This window comes from Anas platyrhynchos, chromosome 1 (assembly GCF_047663525.1).
Source record: "Anas platyrhynchos isolate ZD024472 breed Pekin duck chromosome 1, IASCAAS_PekinDuck_T2T, whole genome shotgun sequence".
NCBI lineage: Eukaryota > Metazoa > Chordata > Aves > Anseriformes > Anatidae > Anas > Anas platyrhynchos.
The window spans coordinates 85,529,061-85,551,844 of NC_092587.1; the positions used below are offsets into that span (position 1 = coordinate 85,529,061).

Below are 22,784 nucleotides of genomic sequence, written 5' to 3' on the forward strand. Positions count from 1 at the left end.
GTGAACAAATCCACTAGGTGGTTTAGGCAAGAAAGACACTGCCTCAGGTGGTGAGAAAAAAAGGATAGCATCCAGTTTACCCAAGCAGACAGACATTAGAGAGACACAGGTTTTGTAGAGATGAGTTATTGCTCCTGTGTCCACTGTCTGACTGTCTACCTTCTTGGGCTTCTTTATGTGTTATTCAGAGCTTTATTCTGTGTATTGACAGCTGCCTTCTTTGAAAGCTGCAGGGAAAGGATAACCCACTGCCTTCTTACCTAGCAGCTGCCAATAATGAAATCGCATGCAACAGGTTGCCCCTTCACTAAGAGAGCTCCATGGTTTTACAAATGTCTCGTTAGTGTGTGGGTAGTCTTTGCTCTCTCGAAGAGTTTTGCTTCTTGAAGCAAATTGATTTCCCCTCAAAGTCAACATAAAAGCAAAGTTTTCCAGCCCTTCACCATAGCTGATTCTTCCACAGGTGTCTCTGCAAGATCTAATATATGTGTTAATGTGCATGCAAGGGTGTTGCTAGGAAACTTGTGAGAGCTAAATGAGGAAATGCTGTTAATAGAGGCAGGCAATAGAACCTCGAAAGTCTTCCTTTGCAGCTTTACCAATGGTTGCTATTATACAAATGGGGCCAACTGTGAAATTGGGTTGGGTCATCTCTAGTGTCAATGGACCTGCTTAAATAACAGGGGAAAAAAAAAAAGAAAAAAAAAAAGTTAGTTCCTGGGGTAAGGTCCTGCTGCAGCTCCAGCCCAGAGAAGCTACCCAGCACTGTCTGCTTTGGGAAGAGGTGGGCAAGGGTATTCTCTCTGGTTTAGCTTATGGGGTTTCTACTTTGCTTCATTTCACTGTGTATATATGATACTCACTGGTGGGTAGCTGCAGACCTTTCTGAGCCCCATACTGGGGTAGTATTTTCCCAATCAGCCTGAAAATACTGTGCAGTGCCTGGAGCACAAAGGTGAGTGACTTTTTGCCAGAGCCTTTGCGTGTCTTAGTGTTCAATTCAACTCAAATGTCATATTGAATGAGAGTTTTTTTCTTCCTTCTTCTGAGTGTAAGCACTCTGCAGAGCCCAAGAAATGCCAGTTTAGCAGGGAGTGCTTATACCTTACATGTGGAAAAGGCCAAAAAACTTTTGTCTCAGGCTGACTGAGGATATATTTAATACATGATCTTTCCAAGTTAAGTCTTATTGCCTTCCCCACCTAAAGGTACATGATTTCTGTAACTAGTGTTTTTTTTTCTTCCTGCCATTACTGTCCTCTAGAAGCAACTCTGTTTCTTCTCACAATGGGTTCTGGAGAGCTGAGCTTGCCCTCTTTTGGAGAAACATGGAACCATGTCTGTTATGTACTTCCCAATCACTGTAAAAATTAGGACTGGCAATTGGATCTGTGACATTCTTTTACTTCAGCTTCTCTTCTGCCTTCCTCAATGTATAACACTTCTCTTCATGTTTGCATTTGTTGCATTTATTTATTTATTTTTTTTTTAGAAACAGCTCTCCCCCAAAAACACCCAAGTCAACTGAACTACAGCAAAAAATGTGTCCTTTGGGAATAACCACTTGTTCTCTTAGCTGAAAGCGACCTGCTGATGCTTAGTTTCAGCTGGAGAGGGAAAGCCATTTGTGTACTCCGATGTATGTATGCGGGTAAGTTGTGTACCAGATAAGTTTTTCTTGTAATGAGTTGGGGTGGAGTTGTTCTTCATGAGTCCTGAAGTGTAACTCACTTATGTGACTCATCCTAAAGTAGCCCTGATGACTCTTTACCCCATCACATGCCAACTAATAGTTTTTGCGGGAAGAAAAAAAAAAAAAAAAAAAGAAGGAATATTTTAGCAATCTTAAAAGGCTTATTGGAACAATTCTCCACTCCCTTGCTCCCTAGTGTTCAAACCCAGAGTTTTTTTTTTTTTTTTTTTTTTTTTTTAATCTTAAAGAAGGCTTTGTGTGCCCAAAAGATTGTGTGATTTTTCCATCTCTTAGCTGATCTAATAAAAAATAATTCCTTTCCCTTCAAACTTTGTCTCATCTACAGCCTAAAGCCTTCACAACTACAATACTACCACTGTGAACGCAGTTGCCTCCATTTCAATGAATCCAGCTGTGGAGAACTCAAAGGGAAATTATCTGTGCAACCATTAAAAATGACTCAAATGCATTTCTATGCACAAAAATGTCATAGCATTAAAATCTTGAGTCTTTTCAGGACGTGTCCCCTTTGTGTGGCTGGGAATTGCCCTTCTCTAATAGCATTAACCTCCCGTTTCTATCCCTTCATGACCATCAGGCATTAAAGATGAGAGAGTTTTTGTTGTACAGGGTTTTAATGCCTAGAAAAGCACCACTAACCCAAGGCTGAATCTGAATCTCGTCTGTCCTGAGTAGGGATGGTTTGGGGAGAAATGCCTTTGAAACTGATGAGTTGTTTGTAACACTAGAATAGATCTCAGTGAAGATGGATTAATGGGTAGAGTACAGCTGAGCTGGTGAAAGGTACATGATTAATTCAGTTTTGACAGGATTGTATAATTTATAGCCTGGATAACACCTCCAATTAGGCATATCACATTCTTTATTTCTGTGGCTGTAAAGACGAGGAGTACTACACCTGAATTTCAGGCCCAGCATGCTTGGTGCTGCACAATCAGAAATAAAGATACAATGAAAGAGAGAGCACCTGAGAAACGCTGAGACCATTCTGGAAAACAGTGCTGCTCACTAATGAAATAGTGGACTTCTGAAACTTTAATGCTTAATGAATTCATGACATAAATTGCTTAATAAATTCATGACATTCATTTCCATAAATGCCTCCGTTTCTGTCTTTGTAACCATTCCCTCTCCTCATGGAGGCCAAGCTTGGTTCTAGGAAAAAATGAGCAGAGGAAGGCTTTTTAAGAGGGCAGATGGAGAACTGCAAAGGTTGATTTCTGGTTATGCTGTAGGTGATGTGATTTTTGGGGTGCCAGTGTCACCAGATGTTGATGTTTTGCTTTGAGCAATGTGTGCATTTCTGCCTTCTGGTGGACTGAAACTGTAACACAGGACTATGGAAAAGGTGATTTTTGCCTGAAAAGCAAACAGTCTGTCCCAGTCAGAAACAGGTCACCGTGCCTCATTACAGGCATGACCGAGGAGATGAAGAAAACTAGCTAGGCTGGAGCTCCTGCGTCCTGTGGGGACGTTAGCTGCCTTTGCAATGTGTCCACATTTAGCAGCCTAATGAAAGCACGCAGGGAAAGCAGGATTAGAATAAACTGCTGTCCCTTTGCACTTGGGGGCAGCAACACCTTCCCCCTTCAAAATAAATAAATATTGCTAAGTGGATTTTAGTCCAAGCCCCCACGTTGCTGTCACTGCAATGAAGACCTCACTGTTATACCTGTCTGTCTGTAGGACCTGCAAGGCTGCTGTAGGAGCTCCACCGAGCACCTCCGTGTCACGCCTTGGGGCTACTGTTCGCTGCACAGCTTGTACTCCCCGTGTTAGCGATTTAGGAAGTATCGCTGCATAAATCACCATGCAGGGAAATAACTTCACGTCTCTGCCAAGTGTCTGTTTTCCTGTAGTCTTCCCCAGTATTTCGGGCTGGATTGGTAATGAGCAGAGAAGACTGCAGTGCTATATTTGTGTGGAAGTGAGACGCCAGATCCTTAAGGATTCGTTTATTGGGCTGCAGGCCAAGGCATATTCTGGCCCTTGGTTGCATGTTACTTGCTGCCGTTGTTTAATTCACTGTGGAAGGTTTGAAAGTTTGACTCCAAAGACATGAATGCACCATTGCACAGTCCTCTGGTTTTACTAGCAACGTGTGAGCAATGAGGAATGGGGGTAAGAAGGAAAGAATTAACAGTCAGTGTTGTTTGGGTGAGAGGATCAAGGTCTGCTCTGTGGCCCTGTGATCCTGCTGGTACAGCTAAGACACAGATTGTGCTCCTGTCTCTTCACAACATCAATGTCCGATTTATGAAACACTTCTGAAAAATGTGGTTTGTAGCTCTTCACCTTTCTTTTCCTAGAGAAAGCCAGCTGCCTTGTTCTTGTTCAGGAGAAGGATTCATCCTTGGAGATGACACCGCTTTGAAACCATTATAGAACATAGTATCCCTGGTAACTGGAGCTGATAACATTTCTATACGCAGAAGAAATTTGTGGCATGTTAAACTGGGAGATGAATGGGTGGGGGAGGATACTTCATAAAAAGCTGCCCTGAGCCTCTAGAGGCAGGCTCAGGAGTCAATGTGAGAAGTCCAAATGCAACCCTTTGTAGAAGTGTAAACCCAGTGCCCAGGCAGTAATGTCTGCATCATCTTTCAGTGTATGTCCAGGAAAGCCACTTAGACCTTGCCTGCCCTGTGTACATTTTATTTTTTTTAAAACTGTGTTAGTTCATATACCACTCCGAGACAACTTCAGTTTGGTTAGCATGCCCTGTATCAGTATAAACTTGCTCTGATTATCTGATGACTAAAACATATCACTGCAACAGCACTTAAATTCAATTTAAACCTTTTGATTCACTACCACATGCAAATGCGGAGAAGGTGAGGGGCCTGGGCTTCTTCAGCCTGGAGAAGAATGGGATTGGAGGACCAAAGAGCCATCTTTCCATGCATCCATGGAGGTCATCAAGAAGGTGGAAAAAGCTTTTTACTGAAGGTAATTAATGTCTGGAACAGGTTTCCCAGAGAGGTTGTGAAGTCTGTGTCCTTGGGGGTTTTGAAGAACTGATTGGTCAAAGCCCTGAGCAATCTAGTCTGAAGTGAATGTTGACCCTGCTGAAATTGTGAATTTGCTAATTATTTTTGCAGTAAGAAGTGTTTTTAAAAAGTTACTTTTTATTATTATTTTTTTCTCAACTTAGTCACCTTATAGGCAACATTTTTTAAATTCAAAGCTTTAAGGAGAAAAAAAAAAAACACTTTCAAATCCCTTCTTTATTTGAGAAGCACTAGGACTAAAATCACTCCACAAAAAGATGCAATATGAGTAAAAACACTTTTGCTAAAAATTCAGTTGAAGCACTTGCATCTGGCCTATGTAAAAGCTCCAGTTTTAGACGTATTTGGACGCAGCAAATGATACTGGGAGCAGTAACTAGGACTTCTCAGATTTATTTCATATTCATTTTCCAGTTTCACCCCAAGGGGCTACTGGTAATGAGGCCCCCCATAGGTTGGTCGAGTGCATGCCTTTGAAGAACACACAGATGAAGAAAAAAGTGAATTTATTATTAAGGGCTTAATTTAGCTAAATGGAGTTGAATCTGTGCTACCAAACTGACAACTCCAATCCATTTCCAGAAAGTCTGGAGAATTCCTTAGTTCTCCAGTCCTATATGAAGGACTACGTGTCCCCCCAAAAGAACATGTTGTCCCTGACCAGCTACCCAACTGCTGCTACCTCTTATCTTTTGGGAGCTCCCAATTTTCAAAAGGATAGCTTTGTTTAGAGGTCATATATGCCCTGCTCCTGATACAGTACAGAGAAATCCAGGCACGGTGTGATAACACAGACCTTGAAAGAGGGAGCAGAGAATGCAGAGCAGAGGAGAATAAGAATGGGGTGATAAGACAGAGGGTGCAGGATAACACTGGACATCCTAGGTCTGTAAGCAACTCACTAGAGGTGAGACAAAGAAATGTGAACCTCAGAGATGGGCAAAAGCAGTCTTAAGGTTATCAAAAATAAATCAGAACGAAATCCAACATGCATAAAACTCTCTATGTGTAGTAAATTTGGATGCAGTGTGGACTTGCAGACCAAGGAAGAAGGAGTAAGGTGTAAAACATTGCTAGAAAATGTGTAAAAACCTCTCCATATGGACCTTAGAAGGAGGGGAAAGAACGTACTAGCATCGTACTCTGCCCTGCAAAACGAAAGGGAGGGTGTTTGCCAGGAATATTGTGTAAAGTAAGTTTAAATGTATTATCACTTAGACTTTTTCCAGGTAATATTATTCCTTCTTTACTTTTTTTTTTTTCTTTTCCCCCTGCAATAATGAGGTCTGGGCATATATTTTTTCTTTGATTAGACTGTTAAGATTTCAATTACACTGGTAATAAATTATTGGATTTATATATAAGTCTCATTTCCATATTGTCTGTAATGAGAATTTGAATGCAACAATGGCAGTCGGCAGGTGGATGATAGCTATGAAAAAAATAGAAAAGGAACAATGACTGGAAGGGGTAAGAACTTCCTCTGTCTCCGCTTTGTGCCCTCCAGTATGAAGCGTGTTCTCCTGCCCTCCTAATGTGCAGTATCCCGCTAGACTAAGATCCTTTTGGGATGTTTTCTGGAGAAACCAGCAAGTGAGAAATACCACAGACAGCCACCAACTGCAAGTCAGACAGCACGAGGAAAGTATGTGAGATGCAGTTTTCCCAAAGGTGGGGGCAAGCAAACTTTTAAATTACTGTCTCTATTAGTCTGTCCCTGAGCTCAGGGCTCTACTTGCTGCATCTGTCCTTTTCCATCTTTATTTTTATTTATTTATTTATTTTTTAATGTGAGAGGAACACTGTTAAGATCCCCGAGACTCTCCTTCTGCATGCAGTGGCTGCGCTCAGTCTCTGCTGTGCTGGAATGCCAGCCCCAAAACCGAGAAATGCTTTTGCCAGTGTGACCCATTCTGTCTCAGACCATTTTGCAAAGATAAGCAAAAAAAAAAGTGAGGCGAGTGGTGTAGTGGGTTTTGTGCTGCTGAGCGAGGCACCTCGCTGAGACCGCTGCTCTCATTTCTCATACTGTACCCGTATTGTTGTTGAAAGCATTCATTTCCATTCACCTTTAGGAGTTTAATTTGCATAATCATTTTTCTTGCGAGGCTTCAGAATTGGCTGATCTGGACTCTCCACTTCAAAATATCTTAACTGTGCTTTTCAATATGCACACAATGCGGTGAGATAGAACAAAACGATCTTGTTGTGTTACCATAGAGACATCCAGGGTCTAAGAAGGGTTCCTGCTCAAAATCGGACTGTTAAAGGGACAAGGGGCTGTTAAAATTTGATGGAGGGTTTAATCCTTGACCGGGCACTAGTATAAATCAGTGCAGTCAGGATGAAATGAACTGGCAGTCCCCGTGTAGTGCTTTACAGACAGCACTCTTCAGTCCAAACTGGTCCAAAGGGGCTGTCGTCTCGGTAGTTTCAGCAAAAAAAAAAAAAAAAAAAGGAGATGGAGGGAGGGGGGTGGAAGGGCCAGGAAATTCACTTGAAAATGTTAAATCACTTTATGCTTTTCCTTCATTTCACCCCTTCTTTTGATTTGAGTGCTAATTAAGAGACTTTCCCTTGCACTTAAACAACCAAACTTTGCTTTTTAAGCATACATTTTTTAAACAGTGCTAAATGAATGCAGCAGAGAGGGAAGGTGCCAGGCTGACATCTCCGCTCTGGAGACCCAAGTCCTACGTTCACAGATGAAGGCATAATAGCAGGACTTTAGCCGCATTCCTGCACTGACCTGGAGAAAACGTGCTTCAGACCGAGAGGACGCTACACTCTGTGAGCCTGCTGAGTTTTCAGTGTTGGTGCTGTAATTGCCAGCTATAATGATGGTTTTGTGCAATGGAGGGAGAAGAAAATGTCTCACTATGTACATAAAGGGAAGCAAAAATTGGTTGGGAGTAGATTCAGCAACAAAACCTCCTAGCAGTTAACACTCTCTTTGCTTGGGACTACAGTGTCTGAGCCGTTCATCTAAGCATGAGAAGGGTGCTTACAGACCTTGCTTTAAGCCAACTCCTTTAAAAGCCCTCATGCAATACGGGGAGGCAATGCTTTGCCCCGTGGTAGCTAAATAAGGTGGACCCCGGCATTATAATCCCTAAACTGGCATTTAAAAGAGCATTGGTGAACATGTTTTGTAAATTCACCTTCCATCTTTGTGTGGGTGTGCTGGGAGATGAAAATCTGCCTTGTGTTAGAGATGGAGCTATTGCTCAATGAAAGCAGCTCTTGGTACAGGACCTTAGGAGACTTTGGCTCCAGGTTCTGCTGAGGGCTGAGCTTACTCCTTCCTGCTGTCCTTAAGTCAGCCCTAACACTTCCTTCTCTGTCCTAAACTCTGGCCTGATAGACCCACCTGTCAGCAGTCCTATTACGCCGTGAGCACAGTCAAGTCTCTAAGGAAAGACTGCTCTCCATCTCCCTTTGCCGTGAAACAAACCCTTCCTGGCCCAGGCTAATGTGAATTATGCACACCCTGCCCCGCATAACAGACTTGATGTGCCAAAGCAGTACGTTCAACAGAGCTAAATTCATTCGCATCTAAGACACTCTTTACTCCTCAGGCACCATGCACTCTGACAAATACCACGTGGCCCATGGCTAACACTAAGCAACGGCAGGCAACGCTGTCAATAATAGCTTGGAAATTTGCATTCCTCTCAGCAGTGATTTACAGGGTGGCTTAGACTCCTTCCAGAACAGGTGAAAGGAAGATTAGCTGGCATGGGTTCAGGGCAGCTCCCCTGCACCGCAGCAAATGTTGCCACAAGGAGAGGCTTCAGTAGTCTGCAGCAGAGCACAAGCAACTAGAGATGTTAGCTAACAGGTTGTGTAGAAGTGTAAGTGTCTGTTTTATTCTTACATTGTTTTATTCTTATGTCACTTCTGAACAGAAGCCCTTGGGATGTGTTGAAGGATTGTGGCAGACCCTCAATCAAGATCCTAAGCACTTTTCGCAGGGAAGCAATGACAGACAGGGGTGAGGTGCATGTTCCCCAGAATTTATCAGGGACTTTGGTATGATGTTAATAAGTAGCATCATGCTTTATACATGGAAAACTCATTCCACCAGGGGAACCCTGCTCAAATTGACCTTTAGACTAATAATACATAACCCCTTGTTGCTGCATGGACCACCTCTTTCATCTATGGATAGTTTGCACTGTGGATACCAAATATCCGAGCTATCTCATACCTTGGTACAACAGCTCAGCTGCAGAATAGTGTAGGCAATATTGGACTCCCTCAGCCAAGCAACCCTCTTGAATCAAGAGAGGTGGTAAGGGTGCTACAGAGATACCTGCATTGTTCTGTGGGCTTGTCAAAATCACCATTTGCAGGACATAGAAATCTGCCCCATGTTCTCCAGACAGTCCTGTACATTCCTGTGTTTTTACCATTTTCTTGCATAACTCTGGCTTTTCTAGGTGACTTGTAAAAGTAACTTCTAATACAGTACGTTATTAAAATACAATTTATCAAAAGCCCTGTTAGCAATCCCAGGATTAAGAAAAGTGGCTATAAATTCATTGGCACAGACATTTCAGCCTCTCATTTCCCAGGTCTCTTCATTCATTTTTACTCCCCATACAAGAAAAAGCAAGTTAAGGGGCTGAAAATAAATTTTGTATGGTTACTAGCTGCCAACAAACATCAAGCAGTTAAGAACAGTAGGAAGCTGCAATATCTTTTATTAGACCAGTGGATGCAACAGGGAAAAAACAGATGAGTTTTCAGGCATGCAAGCCCTTCTTCAGGTCAATGTGCCCAAAAGCATGTTGCTATTTTCCAGCTACATCAGCCAGTCTAGTAAAAGTTATTGCTTCTCTGCAGAAGTTATTGTGGCTCACATATCTTGAGACCATCACAGCTACAGCAGCACTTCTACTCTGCAAAATTCTCTGAGACCCACTTTGTATCGCAACGGCAGGAGTACGTCCACATGAGTCCTAACTTCAGTGTATTTCTTCTCAGTTTCGCCATCTATTTATTTTCCGTCACAGCTGTGTGTAATAAATTCTTTCAGCAGTTCTGGAAAAAAAAAAGGAAGAGTGATTGATTTTCATTTTCTGAGCTTTATGGGGTGTGCTACTTAGAAGACTTGTCATTACCACCATTTGCTGGTGTTTAGTGGAAGATTTAATTCACCTACTGTAATGATTTGGGGAAGTCTGTCGATGTACAATTTAGAAAGTTATTATGTAAATGGCAGTATTATGAAATGCTTTTATGAGGATGCAGAATCCACCATTTGCTAACAGGGGTTGCAGAATGTATCTGACAAGGTACAACGGGCAGTTGTTAACCACAGCAAAAAAAAACACATCCAGAGAAATTATTTAATTGAAGCCTTGGGGAGCAATTTGTCGCAAATATGTCTGCATGGACCAGGTATGGAGGAGAGGCACAAGAGGGAAATGAAGGATTTCAATATGCTGGATGACAAGCTTTAGCTTTGTAGGTGTATGCTGAAGTGCAGGGGGTCTCTGGGCAGGAAGGGAGGAGACGTTGCAGATGAGGCTTGCTTCTGCTGTGGGAGCAGCCAGGGAAAACTCAGAAGATGTAGAAAAGACAGAGAGACAGGAAAAGATTCTGGCTTGACTCAAATCACGTTGGAATTCTCCAGGGTGGTCAGAAACCTAAGTGGTGAGGGGAAGCAGATGCACCTATTGGCCATGATGCTAAGGAAGAGCACCAAGAAGTTTGAAAGTATGCCTAACCCACCAGGTTTCCACGGACATATCTTGTACCATCTGGCAGTTAAGGGGCGCGGTAATTTGTCTGTTATTTTGGGGCTGGTTTTACTCAGAGGTCTTGCCAGGTGGCTGACACATCATCAGGTCATCACCGAGGCAGGGATGAAGATGCCCTGACTGTCGCTGAAAACATGGGCAGCTCTTGCCAGAAAGCCTTTGTTGGTGGTGCAATGGACTGGGTTGCACCTGACTGTAGGCAGAGGACAAATGATGGCAAGACAGTACATACCTACTGCTCCTGCTAATTCCAGTGCACAGGCTTTTGAGAAACAAACTTTTGTACTTGGGACAGTAATATTTCAATGTAACTAACTCTGAGGCCAGGGGAAAAAAAAAAACCTGCAGGGACAGAGGAGTTAACAAGAGTATTTCTGGTTTTTCTTCTGGTTAGTGACATCAGTCTTGTATAAACACAGATGTTCACCTAAATAAATCTAGGTTTTTGTTTTATTTTGTTTTATTGAAAAGGTATGGAGATAGTTAATTGGGTGTATCTCTGAAGGTCTGTCATATTTCTTTTCAGATAGGATTAAAACAGTTCAATCTGCAAACTCCATTTCCTCTGTCAAAATGAGATAACCAATTCCAGAGACTCTGAAGTTATTAATGATCAACTGAGTAAATTTTATCCATCTCTTTATAGCTTGGAAGGACACTTCACTGAAGCTGATTTTGATCAATTTATAAGCAATGTCACCTTCAATAAATTCCAATCTGACAATAGATAACCCAATAACAAGCTGGGAGATAACAAAGGTGATGTAAGACTTGGCACCTAACAGAGATCTTGAACCCAACTGTATCCCCACTGGGGCTTCATGGAGCCATGTTAGGGGAAAAGAAAAAGAGGAAAAAAAAACTTCTTGGAAAAAAAAAAAAAAAAGACAAAATCCTTTTCAAATTGGTTTCAGGACAATGTTTTTCCCTGAGACATGAGAATTGCATTACTTATCATAATTCTTTCAAAAGAAAAGGCAGGTGGGAGTGGTTTCATTTGTCTCTCTGTGTCCTTGCCCAGCCTAGCATGTAAAGCCTTGGCAAATATCTTGGCCACTCAGTGCAAGGATCCCATGCCTGTTCTCATGAGTGATGTGAAACACCTGAGCCTTGTAGTGGTCACTGGCCAGCATCTGATGCTTGGGGTATTGCAAACTTGTCTCCTCTGTCCACAAAATGCTGTTCTATCATGCCAAGGAACTGGTCTACACTCACTGATGGGAAATCAGACCGCTGGAGCAGCGAATATGTCCACTCATAGCTCTAGCATCCAACCAGCTGGGGTATGCTGCACTCACTAAATAAATGGTTGGCATAAGCCTAATATTTTGGAGCAAACTCAAGGGCAACCCAAGTAGAAATTCAGAGTTCCAGGAACAATTTCGCATTGCCCACGTCCTTTCTGTACAGTCTGCAGGCTATTTTTGGAAGTAGCGGCAAGGTGGAGTGGGGCCCAGGGTGAGAGGACTGACTGGTGCATCTGAAGACTATTATTCCCTGGGGCTGCTCCATCCTTCTGCAGCAGATTGTTCTTTCAGTTGCAGCAAGAAGCAGCTAAAGTCACTTGCTGTGTCACTGTGTTATGCAGGTATGACACAGTATCTGTTGCGGTGACCAGCCCCTGAAGGTGATGAAAATACTCCCTGCTCCTACCAGCTTGAATCAGAAGGGAGTCATTTGGGTCCATTCTGGGCAGAAAAGCTTCCTCTGACCACCAGGCTCTTGATTAACATTATGTTCGCTGTGCTCTTTAGGAAGTACATTAATTCAGCCACTGTGCAGGGTGAGCTGATCTTGGCTGTTTACCTGCCAGCTGATGCACAGCAGGGTACAAGGAGCAGTCCAAGGCGAGCTGGGGTGGCATTTGCCAAATGCAGTGTGTCCTTATACTCAAAACCACACTTATTTCCATTAGGTCAAGAAAGCTTCCAAGTCTTGGCAGATCAGGAAAGCAGTGCGGCACTCCTAGGGAGAGTATGCAGTTTTTCCTCTTTTTGCTTGATTTATCTTTGCATCTTTTAATCTGTTGAAGTTATCTGAAGGAGTGAGTGTAGCAGCAAGCCACTGTGCCCAATGCACTGTGCACTTTTTTCTTTTAATTTTGTTGAAGGATTATGTTTGACAAGAAGCCTTAATGGGCTCTTGTTGTAGTTAGGAGCACAGACGTACCCCTTGCCTTCCTCCAGGTGGTTGCTGTATGTACCCACGAGGATGGTGGTCTCCTGGTGCCACTGCTGATCAATAAGAACAACATGTTCCTAAATGCTCTTTCTAAGTTAAAAATAGGTCATCTAAGGAAAGAAAACTAGTCTGAGGGACTCTGAGGTATCTTCAGGCCCTGTATTGACAGAGAGCAGGGGAAACACCTGGGCTGCAACTCTCCTTTGCTCTTCCCAAGTGCTGTGCCTCAGCTGCCTGACCTTTGCCAAGAGCTGGCTTTTATGTTGCTGCCTTAATGGAGCAAAACTCTCTCTCAGCCCTGCTGCCTGTGGCAGGGCTGCCACAGAGGGCATTTTGCAAGGATGCTGAGCCTATGAGACTGTCCACATGGTCAGGTTTGATGCCTGAGGACACACAGCAGGCACCTGGCAGAGCTGAAAAGAGGCAGTGGCTCCATCTCCTGAGTCACCATGCAGTGCCTTCTCGACGCATGGTACCAGCCCTCGTTGCATGAAATCCCAGCACACATGGGAGTCAGCAGGGGCTTTACTGTCTGGTGAGGACAGTCGGTCAGCTATTGTTTTTGTTTTTCCTCCTGGAACCAAGAAAATCAGTAGATCTGGGCTGCTGGAGTGACATTTTTACCTAGTCCTCTGGTAAAAGTGTGCCAAAGCTTGATGCTTGGCAAGGCAGAACTTAACCCAGGCCAGTTAGATGGTAACCAGTTTCCCACTCATTTATTTCCACAACCACCACCTTCTCTTTTTCCTGTTGCTTGTAGTCATTTCTGCTCTGCTTACCCTGTATGCTTTTGCTTGTCATAGTCACTCCCAGGTGCAGCTCCCCTCTTCTCAGTCAGAGTGCAGCCACATAAAATAAATAAATAAATAAATAAATAAACAAATAAACAAATTAATAAATGCAGCTTTGGGGGAAAATGAGGAGAGAGAAACGTGGGCAGTAGGGTAGGCTGGATGTGGGATTGCTTGCGGGGCCCCTGGCTGGGAAGGAGGTAGGGAGAAGCTGCATGAAGTGGACTTAGCATCCCTGCAGGATGTAAAGGCTGCAGGATTATGCTTTGATGGGGTAGTGGAATGAAACAGTCATATGCTGCGCTGAATTCTTGGAGGATTTTCCTAACCACACTGCTTATTTTTGGAAAGCAAAACTAACATGGTGAGACTTGGACAGGGAGCTGGGCATGCACAAGGAGCTCATCTGTGCAAGCTCTCTGCCTTGATTCTTTCCCCGGATGACTGCCATCAATTTCTAAAGGGCTTCTTTCCTCCTTTCCCACCCTCTACGTGCATACTTGATGTCTTGGATGCTGGGTTTTGATTGACTGATTTTCCATGTAGCCTCGAGGACTGCAATTACTTAAGCTCGTGACCCTGGATGACACAGCTTCCTGGTGATTCTTGTGTTACACAGTGATACTTGGCTCCAACTCCAACAGCTGTCTCGTTCCCTTCGGAAATAAGTTGGTCCCATTTTTAGGGGTCCTGGACGCTTGTGCCCCCCACTCTCTTGAGCAGTGGAGCTGGGGTGCCCCACACCTTTAAACAACAAGCCAGCAGCATTCATGCTGGGTGTTGTGGCAGTGCCTGGTTCCACAAAGACCATCCCAAATCATCAGCTGTGTGCTTCTACCATCTTTTTCCATGTAGGTCCTGGGGCGGAGAAGCACTAGTGATCATAGAATCATGAAGGTTGGAGAAGACCTCCAAGATCATCTGGTCCAAGCAATCACCAATAGTGCCAATGTCACCCATTAGACCATGTCTCCAAGCACCACGTCCAACCTTTCCTTGAACACCCCCAGGGACGGTGACTCCACCACCTCCCTGGGCAACCCGTCCCAGTGCCTGACTGCTCTTTCTGAGCAGAAATGTCCCCTCATTGCCAACCTGAACCTCCCCTGGTGCTACTTGAGGCCATTCCCTCTGGTCCTATCACTAGTTACCTGTGAGAAGAGACCAACCCCAGCTCCCCACACCTTCCTTCCAGGTACTTGCAGAGAGCAGTACGGTCTCCCCGGAGCCTCCTCTTCCCCAGACCAAACACCCCCAGTTCCCTCCCCCGGGGAAGGTGGCGTTCCCAAAACCCGTGGGTGCCCGGAGCGCAGCCGGGGGGCTGCGGGATGCTCTGCGGGCGGCTCGGCGCGGCTCGGCTCTGAGAACCGCAGCCCCCGGGCGGCTGCGGGGGCGTCGCGGGGCCGCCAGGCTGCGCTCTCGGGCCGGCCTGGTGCTGTCCCCGGGGCCGGGGACACGGCGGAGCCTGGGCGGCGAGCGGGGCGGTCCCGGGACGGCGAGCGGGCGGGCGGGCGGCGAGCGGGCGGCGGCGGCGGCTGCACCTGCGGCGGGGGGCGGCGGGGTTGGACGCCCACCCTGCCCGGAGGAGGGAGCCCCCGGCCCGGCCCGGCTCGGCCCGGCCCGGCCCGGCATGACTCGGCGGCGGCCCGGCGGCGGGCGGTGGGTGCCGGCCGCCCTGGCCGCGCTCCTGGCGCTGCGAGGTGAGTGAGTGCTTGCTGCTGCTTCTGCCCGCGGGTAGCGGCCGGGGAGAGAAGCTCGGCACCGCTGGGGATGCGGGAGGGTTACCGGCACCCGGAGGTGCCCGGTTGGTGTCCGGGACCCGGTGGTACCCGGAGCCCAAGGGGGGGTACTTAGGGTGGAGGTCCCGCCGGGGATGCTCGGGACTGCGGCGAGGAGCGCGCTGCAGGCAGGCAGGCAGGGAAGGAACGAGCGCTGCTGCTCCACTCGCCTCCCCTGCAGCATTTTTGAAATTTATTTATTTTGCTCGCACCGTTGGTTATTTGTGTTTTACCCGCCCGGGAAACTTGCCCCAAAGTGTCTGGGCTTCGCAGAGGTTCGCTTGGCAGGGCCTGGCCCCGTTGCAAGCTCACCTGGGTGGGAAACTCCGGGCTATCCTCCAGGCCCCGAGGCAGCGGGGAACTTTCTGCCGAGATGCCGACGGGAAGCCCCGGGGCCCTCCGCGGCCCCTGGGGAACCGAGCACCCCTCGGGGTTGGGGACCCCCCCGAGGACCCTACTCCAGCCTCCGTTGCCTCCTCCTCCCAAGCGCTCAGCCGGCTTCTTGAGCTCATCCCCATCTCTGGGGATGTGGAAAGACCCGGACCTCTCCATCCCCTCCCTCCCTGACAAGCCCTTGCAAAGCAAGGTGCATAGCCCGGTCCTCTGTGGGGAGAGGGAGCACACCGCCTGTGAAGGATGGCACTCGCATCACTTGGTGCATCCCTGGAGAGCACCCAGAGGTGCTGCAGTGAGGGTGAAGGAAGAACCTGCAAAGTGTAAAGCCTCCAGGCTCATCTGTTGATCAGACAGCGATGCCTTCTTTCAAGTAATGTCAAACTTTAGGGCAGGCCTACTCGCTTATGTTTTACAGAGGTTTGTAAAGTAATTTTCTTAAGGTCTGCTCATTCGTGCAGAGGTCTGCTAAGTAATTTGGCGGAGGACAGCCCAGCAGTGAGCAGGGCACAGCTCCACCAAGACAGCCAGGTGCTGCTGGCCACCTCTGTGGCTGGCGAAGCAGGCACCCTGCTGCAAGAGATCCCCAGGAGAACAAGAGAACAGCCAGGCATGATGGAATCTCCCGCAAGAGCACCAGAGATGTCTCAGCAAGGTCTTCGCAAAACTTTCTGGAAGTTTGGATCAGGATGGATGGAGCCTGCAGCTTTGGTAGCCGTGCCTGGCTCTGAGCGCCCTGCACAGAGGCACAGCAGGCCATTCCCCTCCGGACAGGACCCACCAAGAAGCAAGCCTGGTGCTGGAAAAGGTGGACTTTCCACAAATGCCTCAGCCCCAAAAGCTGGCACCCAGAGTCCCATCCGCTGAAAACATTTAGGAGTTGCATGCATTAACTGGAAACTTTGCCTGCTGACTTCGAAGAGGAAAAAGGAGTTTATTAGCTTTTAATTGAAGCAAATAATCTCAGCTGTTTCACACTTCATGCTGCTTGATTACTTTTTATGCTTTTCTAGGTTTGGAAAGTGTGCTCAGTGAGTTTCATTTTCAGGTCCTCAGTGCCACAGTTCTTTATTTGCAGGCGTTGTGAAAGTGTAACTGCCTAAAAAGTTACTGTTGCTACTGCAGTTATAGGCATGTAAGCGATGCAGTGTTACTGTTGATGTGCTATCCCTGCAAAAAAAAAAAATCAAAGAGTAACCAGATCCGAGGTTAAAACTACAGGGGCATTTGATTTTCTCTTTAGAAAAAAAGATTGACTCAATATTTGGTTTTCTTTTTTTGGTGGAGGGCACGTGGGGACAATGACAATAGAGACAACTAAGCACAGAAACACACCCGTACATAAAATAGTTACCTGCAATAGTGTAATGCTTTTTTTTTTTTTTTTTTTTTTTTTGCCTTGCACTTCTCTTTAAGGCTTAAAATGACCTGAATGAACCACCTGTGTCTCAGGTTTGCTTTTAAGTTTTGTCTTAGCAAAAGTCTTTAGAAGATGGTGGTGGATGAAAATAACCATGGCACGTAGCTATTTCTGTATTACCCAGCATGTTACAAATATGGTTATATTTTTTGTGGTTCTTGATTTTGAAAAGAAAATCCTGATAAGGTATAAGCAACAGACATGCACTGTGCAAGCCCAAATAAAATTGGCAGAGTTTTTTCTAAACAACATTTGTGGAAGGTCAGTATGTGTATTTCTGGTCTGAGTTGCCAAGCCTGGTTAGGAAGAGAGATTTTCCTTTCTGAGACTCTAGATTGGTTCTGAGGATAGAGAAAAAAGGTATGATGGGATCATGTACAAAGTGATACCTGAATGACAGGTGAAAGGTTTAAAAGTTAAAGGGTCAGGAACCAGAAGAGTGTATAATCAGAAGAAATGCTCAATGGCAAACAAATGAAAAGTGGCTGGGAAAGAAGGTCCCTGGAGGTCATTTTGTCATTCTCACACTTTATGCCTACAATAAAATGCAATCAGACTTTGTCGATCAAGTGTTATAGCCCCATTTTCTTACGTTGTTTTGTAATTTGTAAAATAGCAATGTTTCTTTTTAACTGGAGCTAGATGACTGCTTTCATTGGGCTTATAATATCCATCTTTAATGCTGCTGGGGCAGGGGCAGTGTCTTTGTTTTCCCTCTAAAGCATTATTAACATAATAACTTCAGTGCAAATAATACTTTTCAAGCTCCCTAGGGAAGTTTATGGAAAGATGGGAGGGAATTCTGTTTAGAGCTTTGAAACCGAACCTGTGATTGCAAATCAATCCCGCTACATCACCAGAAATAGCAGGCTGCAAATTTTCAGATGTGCTAGAAATCACACATCGGGTACAGCTAAACTGCAGCACCAACTTTTTTTTTTTTTTTTTTTTAAAGCCTCTTGGTGTTTAGATCCTGTGACACTGTATTGCAACAGGTTGGATGTCAGTGTGCTACAGTCCATTGCAGCTGAATCTTGTCCATCAGCGTGTGTGTGTGTGTGTGTGTGTGTGTGTGTGTGTGTTTGAGCCCAGCAGCAACGCATCCATACAACAGCTGGTCTGCAACTTTTCACACAGGCTGGTATTTCTGGTCCTCACTTAAAGTCAACCTCCTGCCACATTGAGTTTATCATTGAGTTTTAGCTATGTGTTGAAGCTCTGGCCGTGCAGCACCCTATTGCTAGCTCACATATTCTTCCCAACCCAGCGCCAGGTCCACAGCCCCAGCAAGAGAGGACCGTGGCCGTCCCTTGCTCTTCCACGCTTATGCATTTTTGGAACAGATTGCCATTTGTGTCAAGCTGTGTGGTTTTGTGACGTGTAGATAAATCATTTTGCTCACAACCTGACCTTGGTCCCCAGTGGTAGGCATAGATGCATTAAATACCTCTTGTGTCTCTAACGTAGGCATTATTTTACCCTTATTTTGGAAACTTTTTTTTTTTTTGTGTGTGTGTGTGTGTGTTATCTCTCTTCCTTCAGTATTGCCTAAAATGCAATTTTATTCTGCAAGATTCCGTTCTCTGAGGATCTCGAAGTGTCTCAAGAACAGCTATATTTAGCTGCTCACCAGTATTACGGGTACACAAAGTATGGTATAAACAACTCATTAAGAAACTTAGAAATCATTTTTTCCTGCCTCCACTGGGGAGATGAGTTTGTGTTGTGATACCAGCAATAGGCAAGGAGAAAGTGAGGCTCAGAGAGGCTTCGTGACCCACTGAAGGTCAGTGGATGCTGGTGGACTTGAGTGTCTTGGTCCAAACTGTAAGCACAGGAGAATGCTTAATTTTATGCAGCAGGTTAAGCACTGCTGTAATGGCACTCTTCAGGGATGTTCACTATTAAACTGTGGTGAGTCATCTATATTTAGCAGGATGCTACTATCATTGTGCTTTTTAAGTAAAGTGCTTTTAACACAGTTTATTTCAAGGAGAAGTGCATGCTCTGAAAGTCTGTTCTTTGTAGTTTTCTCCTTGTGGAGCACTAATGCTGCCTTCCCTTTGTAAATGTTCAGGGAGAAATTTACCTCCTGGTTGTTTAACAGACAGCAGTGTAACAAAGACAGTTCCCTTGTTGATACTACCTTGTGTTTGCACAGTCATTTATGAACATTAACTAATTGAGAGTCCCCAAACTTACTTTGTTAGTGCAGTCAGCTTGATTTATGGCTTGGAAAAGCTGAAGCGTACAGAGATGAAATGATTTGCTTGCTGTCTTCCAGGACATCTGCCCCTCTCTCTTTCAGAGAAGTCACAATTACAGGGCTCCTAGTCATATACCACCCCACTTTCCTCTCACAAATGTTTCATGCATCAGAAGGAGAGAACACTATTACTAATTATGCACAGTAAACTGCATTTTCCCCTGTATCTGTTGTCGTCTCTTTGGTTTTGGAGGTCACGTGTGTCCATTCTGGCTTCTGCCTTTTTTTTGTTTGTTTTTGCTGATAGAGCTGGGCTAAGGACAAATGTTCTGTTTCTCCATGGAACTGTATTATTATAATACAAAAAAAAAAATAAAATAAAATACACTAAGTAAAAGGTATTTTGATGTGAAAAGTCTTTTTTTTTTCACCCCAAAAAGGCTTGAGGTGGATATTTATATATTTCTGACAACTTTTCTCCAATTTTCTTTTGAAACACCATTTTGATTTTACAAAGCATCCCAAGTCTGATAAGGTTTGGTTTAGTGGAAGTAAATACAGTAAAAGCTAAAATTACTCCTATTTTTTCATTTCTGCAGGGCATTTAATAACAACAGTGATGAAATCCAACTTGTAGCAACTGATGGCATTTATGCACAGTTCCTGTCCATTGTTTTTGCCATCTTAGCACGTGTATGCAAAAATTGCATGCAAGTACATGGCCTTGCCTGTGTCCTTCTCTTATCCATCACACTGCAGAATACTATTTGCACCAAAAAAAAAAAAAAAAAAAAGCAGAATATGAGTATGAAATTAGACAATTTTGTATTTAAGAAATCCAGCCCTCTTGCTGATCAGGACAGGATCACGTTCATCCTCCTGTTACTTGTGCATGCATGGAGTCACAGTTCTCCTCCTGGCTGCACAGCAGCACTTGTGCGTTTGCATATCTGCGTGAAATTACTTTCAAGTGTAATTTCTGTATTAGCAGGATTGGATCTCTTATTTAGGGATAAAAGCTTATGCGTATTTTTATTTTTTTTTCTCACATCTTCACGAGTCAACCCAGCTACAGGAACGTGAGCCAGATTGTATTTCACAAGCATCAGCAGCAGAAAGCCGATGTCTGAATGCCGCTCAGTTACATCCAGACTTCAGTTTTCTTCAAGATGCAGAAGCCAGGAATGTAATTTCAGGGGGTGAGCATTTATAGTCTGCGGTGCATTTCTGCAAACAGCTCTAAGCAGCTGTGGGTCAGGTTGCACCTCTGGCCTGCGGAGCCATGGCCAACACTGGATGCTTCCAAGAGGGATGAAGGAACCCCCCTGGCGAGCAGTTGGTACCAGGTGTGACTAAAATGCCCATCCCTTCTCCTGTAACCCCTCCACATACAAAACAAGAGACCCCAAACCTGCCCCTTTACCAGGAGCGGGGTCAAGCCGGGGTAAGTGAGCCCCACCTTGCAGCCCCTATGGCTGGTGTGGAGGCTGGTGTGGGGTCCCGCTGGGCACCCAGACCTCAGCCACCTGAGGGGCACGGGCTGTGGGTAGGTGATGGAGATCCAGCTCTTCCCCTGCCTGGCAGCTATTAGCGGCCTTTGCCAGGAGTAAGTGGGCTGGTACATGCTCTCTGCATGCCCACTGGGGAGATTACTTCCTAATCCTCATTAATTAGAAGTTGGCTAATGCCTGGGAGCATTAAGGTGTAGTGCTGCTGAGTGTTTTTCTATTCCTTTTTTTTTTCTTTTTTTTTTTTTTTCTCTCTCTTCATTCTACCTGACATACCTGTGGACGTTCCCAGTAGCCTTAGAAGTGTTCACGCCTCTGTGACTTTTCTGAGCTCTTGACTTTACTGATAACAAATGCTAATCATTCCTGGTAGTTAATTATGTGTTGTGCTTGGAGTAAGTGAGGAAAAAAAAAAAAAAGGAAAGGAAAATTGTAATTACTTCCTCATGCCTGGTCACATTCCCTGCTCCTTGGTTGTATTGTGCATCCTTTCATCGTTCTTTCAAAAATAAAAATGAGTAGAAGCACCTGTTTCACTTCTTCATATGCTTTTGATATATTTTTTTTAACCTTACTTCTCTCCAGATTAAATTGGCCCAGTTTTAAAAGTGCTAGACCAGTAAGTATTATTTACTGGTGAATGATGAAACCTTTCTGTCCCTTCTGTGTTTCCAGGTGTGCCATCCAGAAGCAACCCCAGCAATTCCAGTTGAGGGTGTGCTGCCAGTGTTCACGGAGGCATTTTAATGCTTCCAGCATCCTTTTCTGCCTCAGCCCTTAGCCATCCTACCGGCTTGCTTGCTTTTTGACCACCCTTGTCTGTTGAACAGATGTTTTCTCTGAGCCGTTCACAGAGATACCAAGATATTTTGCTCAAGTGATTACAGTTGAATTAGAGCCCCGTGGTGGACGAGCAGTTCAGATTATTCTCCCAAGTTTCTATTACTGCCCGCTGGATAATGCCGAATTTCATCTGGCACTACGCTGCCCACTTGCCTAGCTTTGTCGGATCCCATGGAAGTCTCTCCCAATCTTCTTTCATCTCAGCCAGCCCTAATCACTTTGCCAGCTCGCCGGCTCTCTTCCACATATTAAGGAATAGATTAAACCCACCCTGTCGGAGACCTGGGGGTAATCCCTTGTAATCGGGGACAGGGCAGGCTCAGGGGGGAGTCTGGCTCTGGGCGATGGGGCAGCAGCTCAGGGCTCAGCCCCCCACCACCAGCATGGGGGGCACGGGTGAGCAAGGAATAGGTCTGGCGCTGAGCCTGCCTCCTGCCCAGAGCAGTTTAGCTGTCATTCTTTGAAGGGACCGAGAATTAATCACTTAGTCCTGTGCTTTTCCTTCCGAAATGTCAGTGGGTTGAAGGGGTGCAAGTGCCTGCGCGTGGAGATTGAGCTGCTTCGTCTCCTGCTGTGTACTTTTAGGGGCTTTAGCCTCTAAGTGCCCTGGGACTGGCTGTTCCCCATCCTACTGCTCTTTAAGACGTTGCAAAATTGTGGCTTGCTGTGACATTTAGTTAATTCCTACACGTGTTGCTAAAGTCACTCTTTTAGTGGTGTATTTCTTTGACTTTGTTGTTTCTTTCCTTTCCCTCCACACCGTGCAGTAGATATCTGCTTCCTGCTCAGTAAATTCAGAATTGCTACAGCAAGATTTGATCTTTAGGTAACTTTTCTCCCCCTTCAGCCATGGTTGTGTAGATGGGATCTGTGTGTTACTCACCTTGCAATTTAATGTCTGTCCTTTTGCCCAGGTGGTGACATTACTCTTTGATGAATTCTGCAGCTGCAGGACCATAGACTAAGAGACATGCTGGACATTTTAGCCATTGGCTAGTGTGGCTATTTTGGCCATTTCCTGCACTGTATAAAGCAGTTGTTGCATCATGTCCTAGGGAACTGTGGCATCCCACCTGAAGAGCTGGGCTGTTTCCATAGCTGAGTGAGTGCCTGAGCTTTGCTGTCTGACGGGGTTTGACATCTCCATCGGTTGTGGAGCTGCTAGGCTGCA

General features: G+C 45.2%; 1 protein-coding gene and 1 long non-coding RNA gene across 4 annotated transcripts in view; both read left to right on the forward strand.

The window, feature by feature from the left end:
• Window positions 1-559: 559 nt before the first annotated feature.
• On the forward strand, window positions 560-2,812 carry LOC106016327 (uncharacterized). Its single transcript, XR_001188948.5, has 3 exons — window positions 560-784; window positions 1,493-1,651; window positions 2,040-2,812. It is a non-coding gene; the product is annotated as an uncharacterized lncRNA (long non-coding RNA).
• A 12,135-nt stretch (window positions 2,813-14,947) lies between these two features.
• IGSF11 (immunoglobulin superfamily member 11) overlaps window positions 14,948-22,784 on the forward strand; it is a 94,538-nt gene continuing 86,701 nt past the window's right edge. Inside the window, exon 1 of one of the 3 annotated variants that reach the window (XM_027449621.3) lies at window positions 14,948-15,165. In XM_027449621.3, coding sequence (XP_027305422.1) covers window positions 15,096-15,165 — 70 coding nt within the window. In that variant the 5' untranslated portion in view covers window positions 14,948-15,095. The remainder of the gene's footprint in view (window positions 15,166-22,784) is intronic. The other 2 variants (XM_027449620.3, XM_027449616.3) reach the window with 2 other exon arrangements.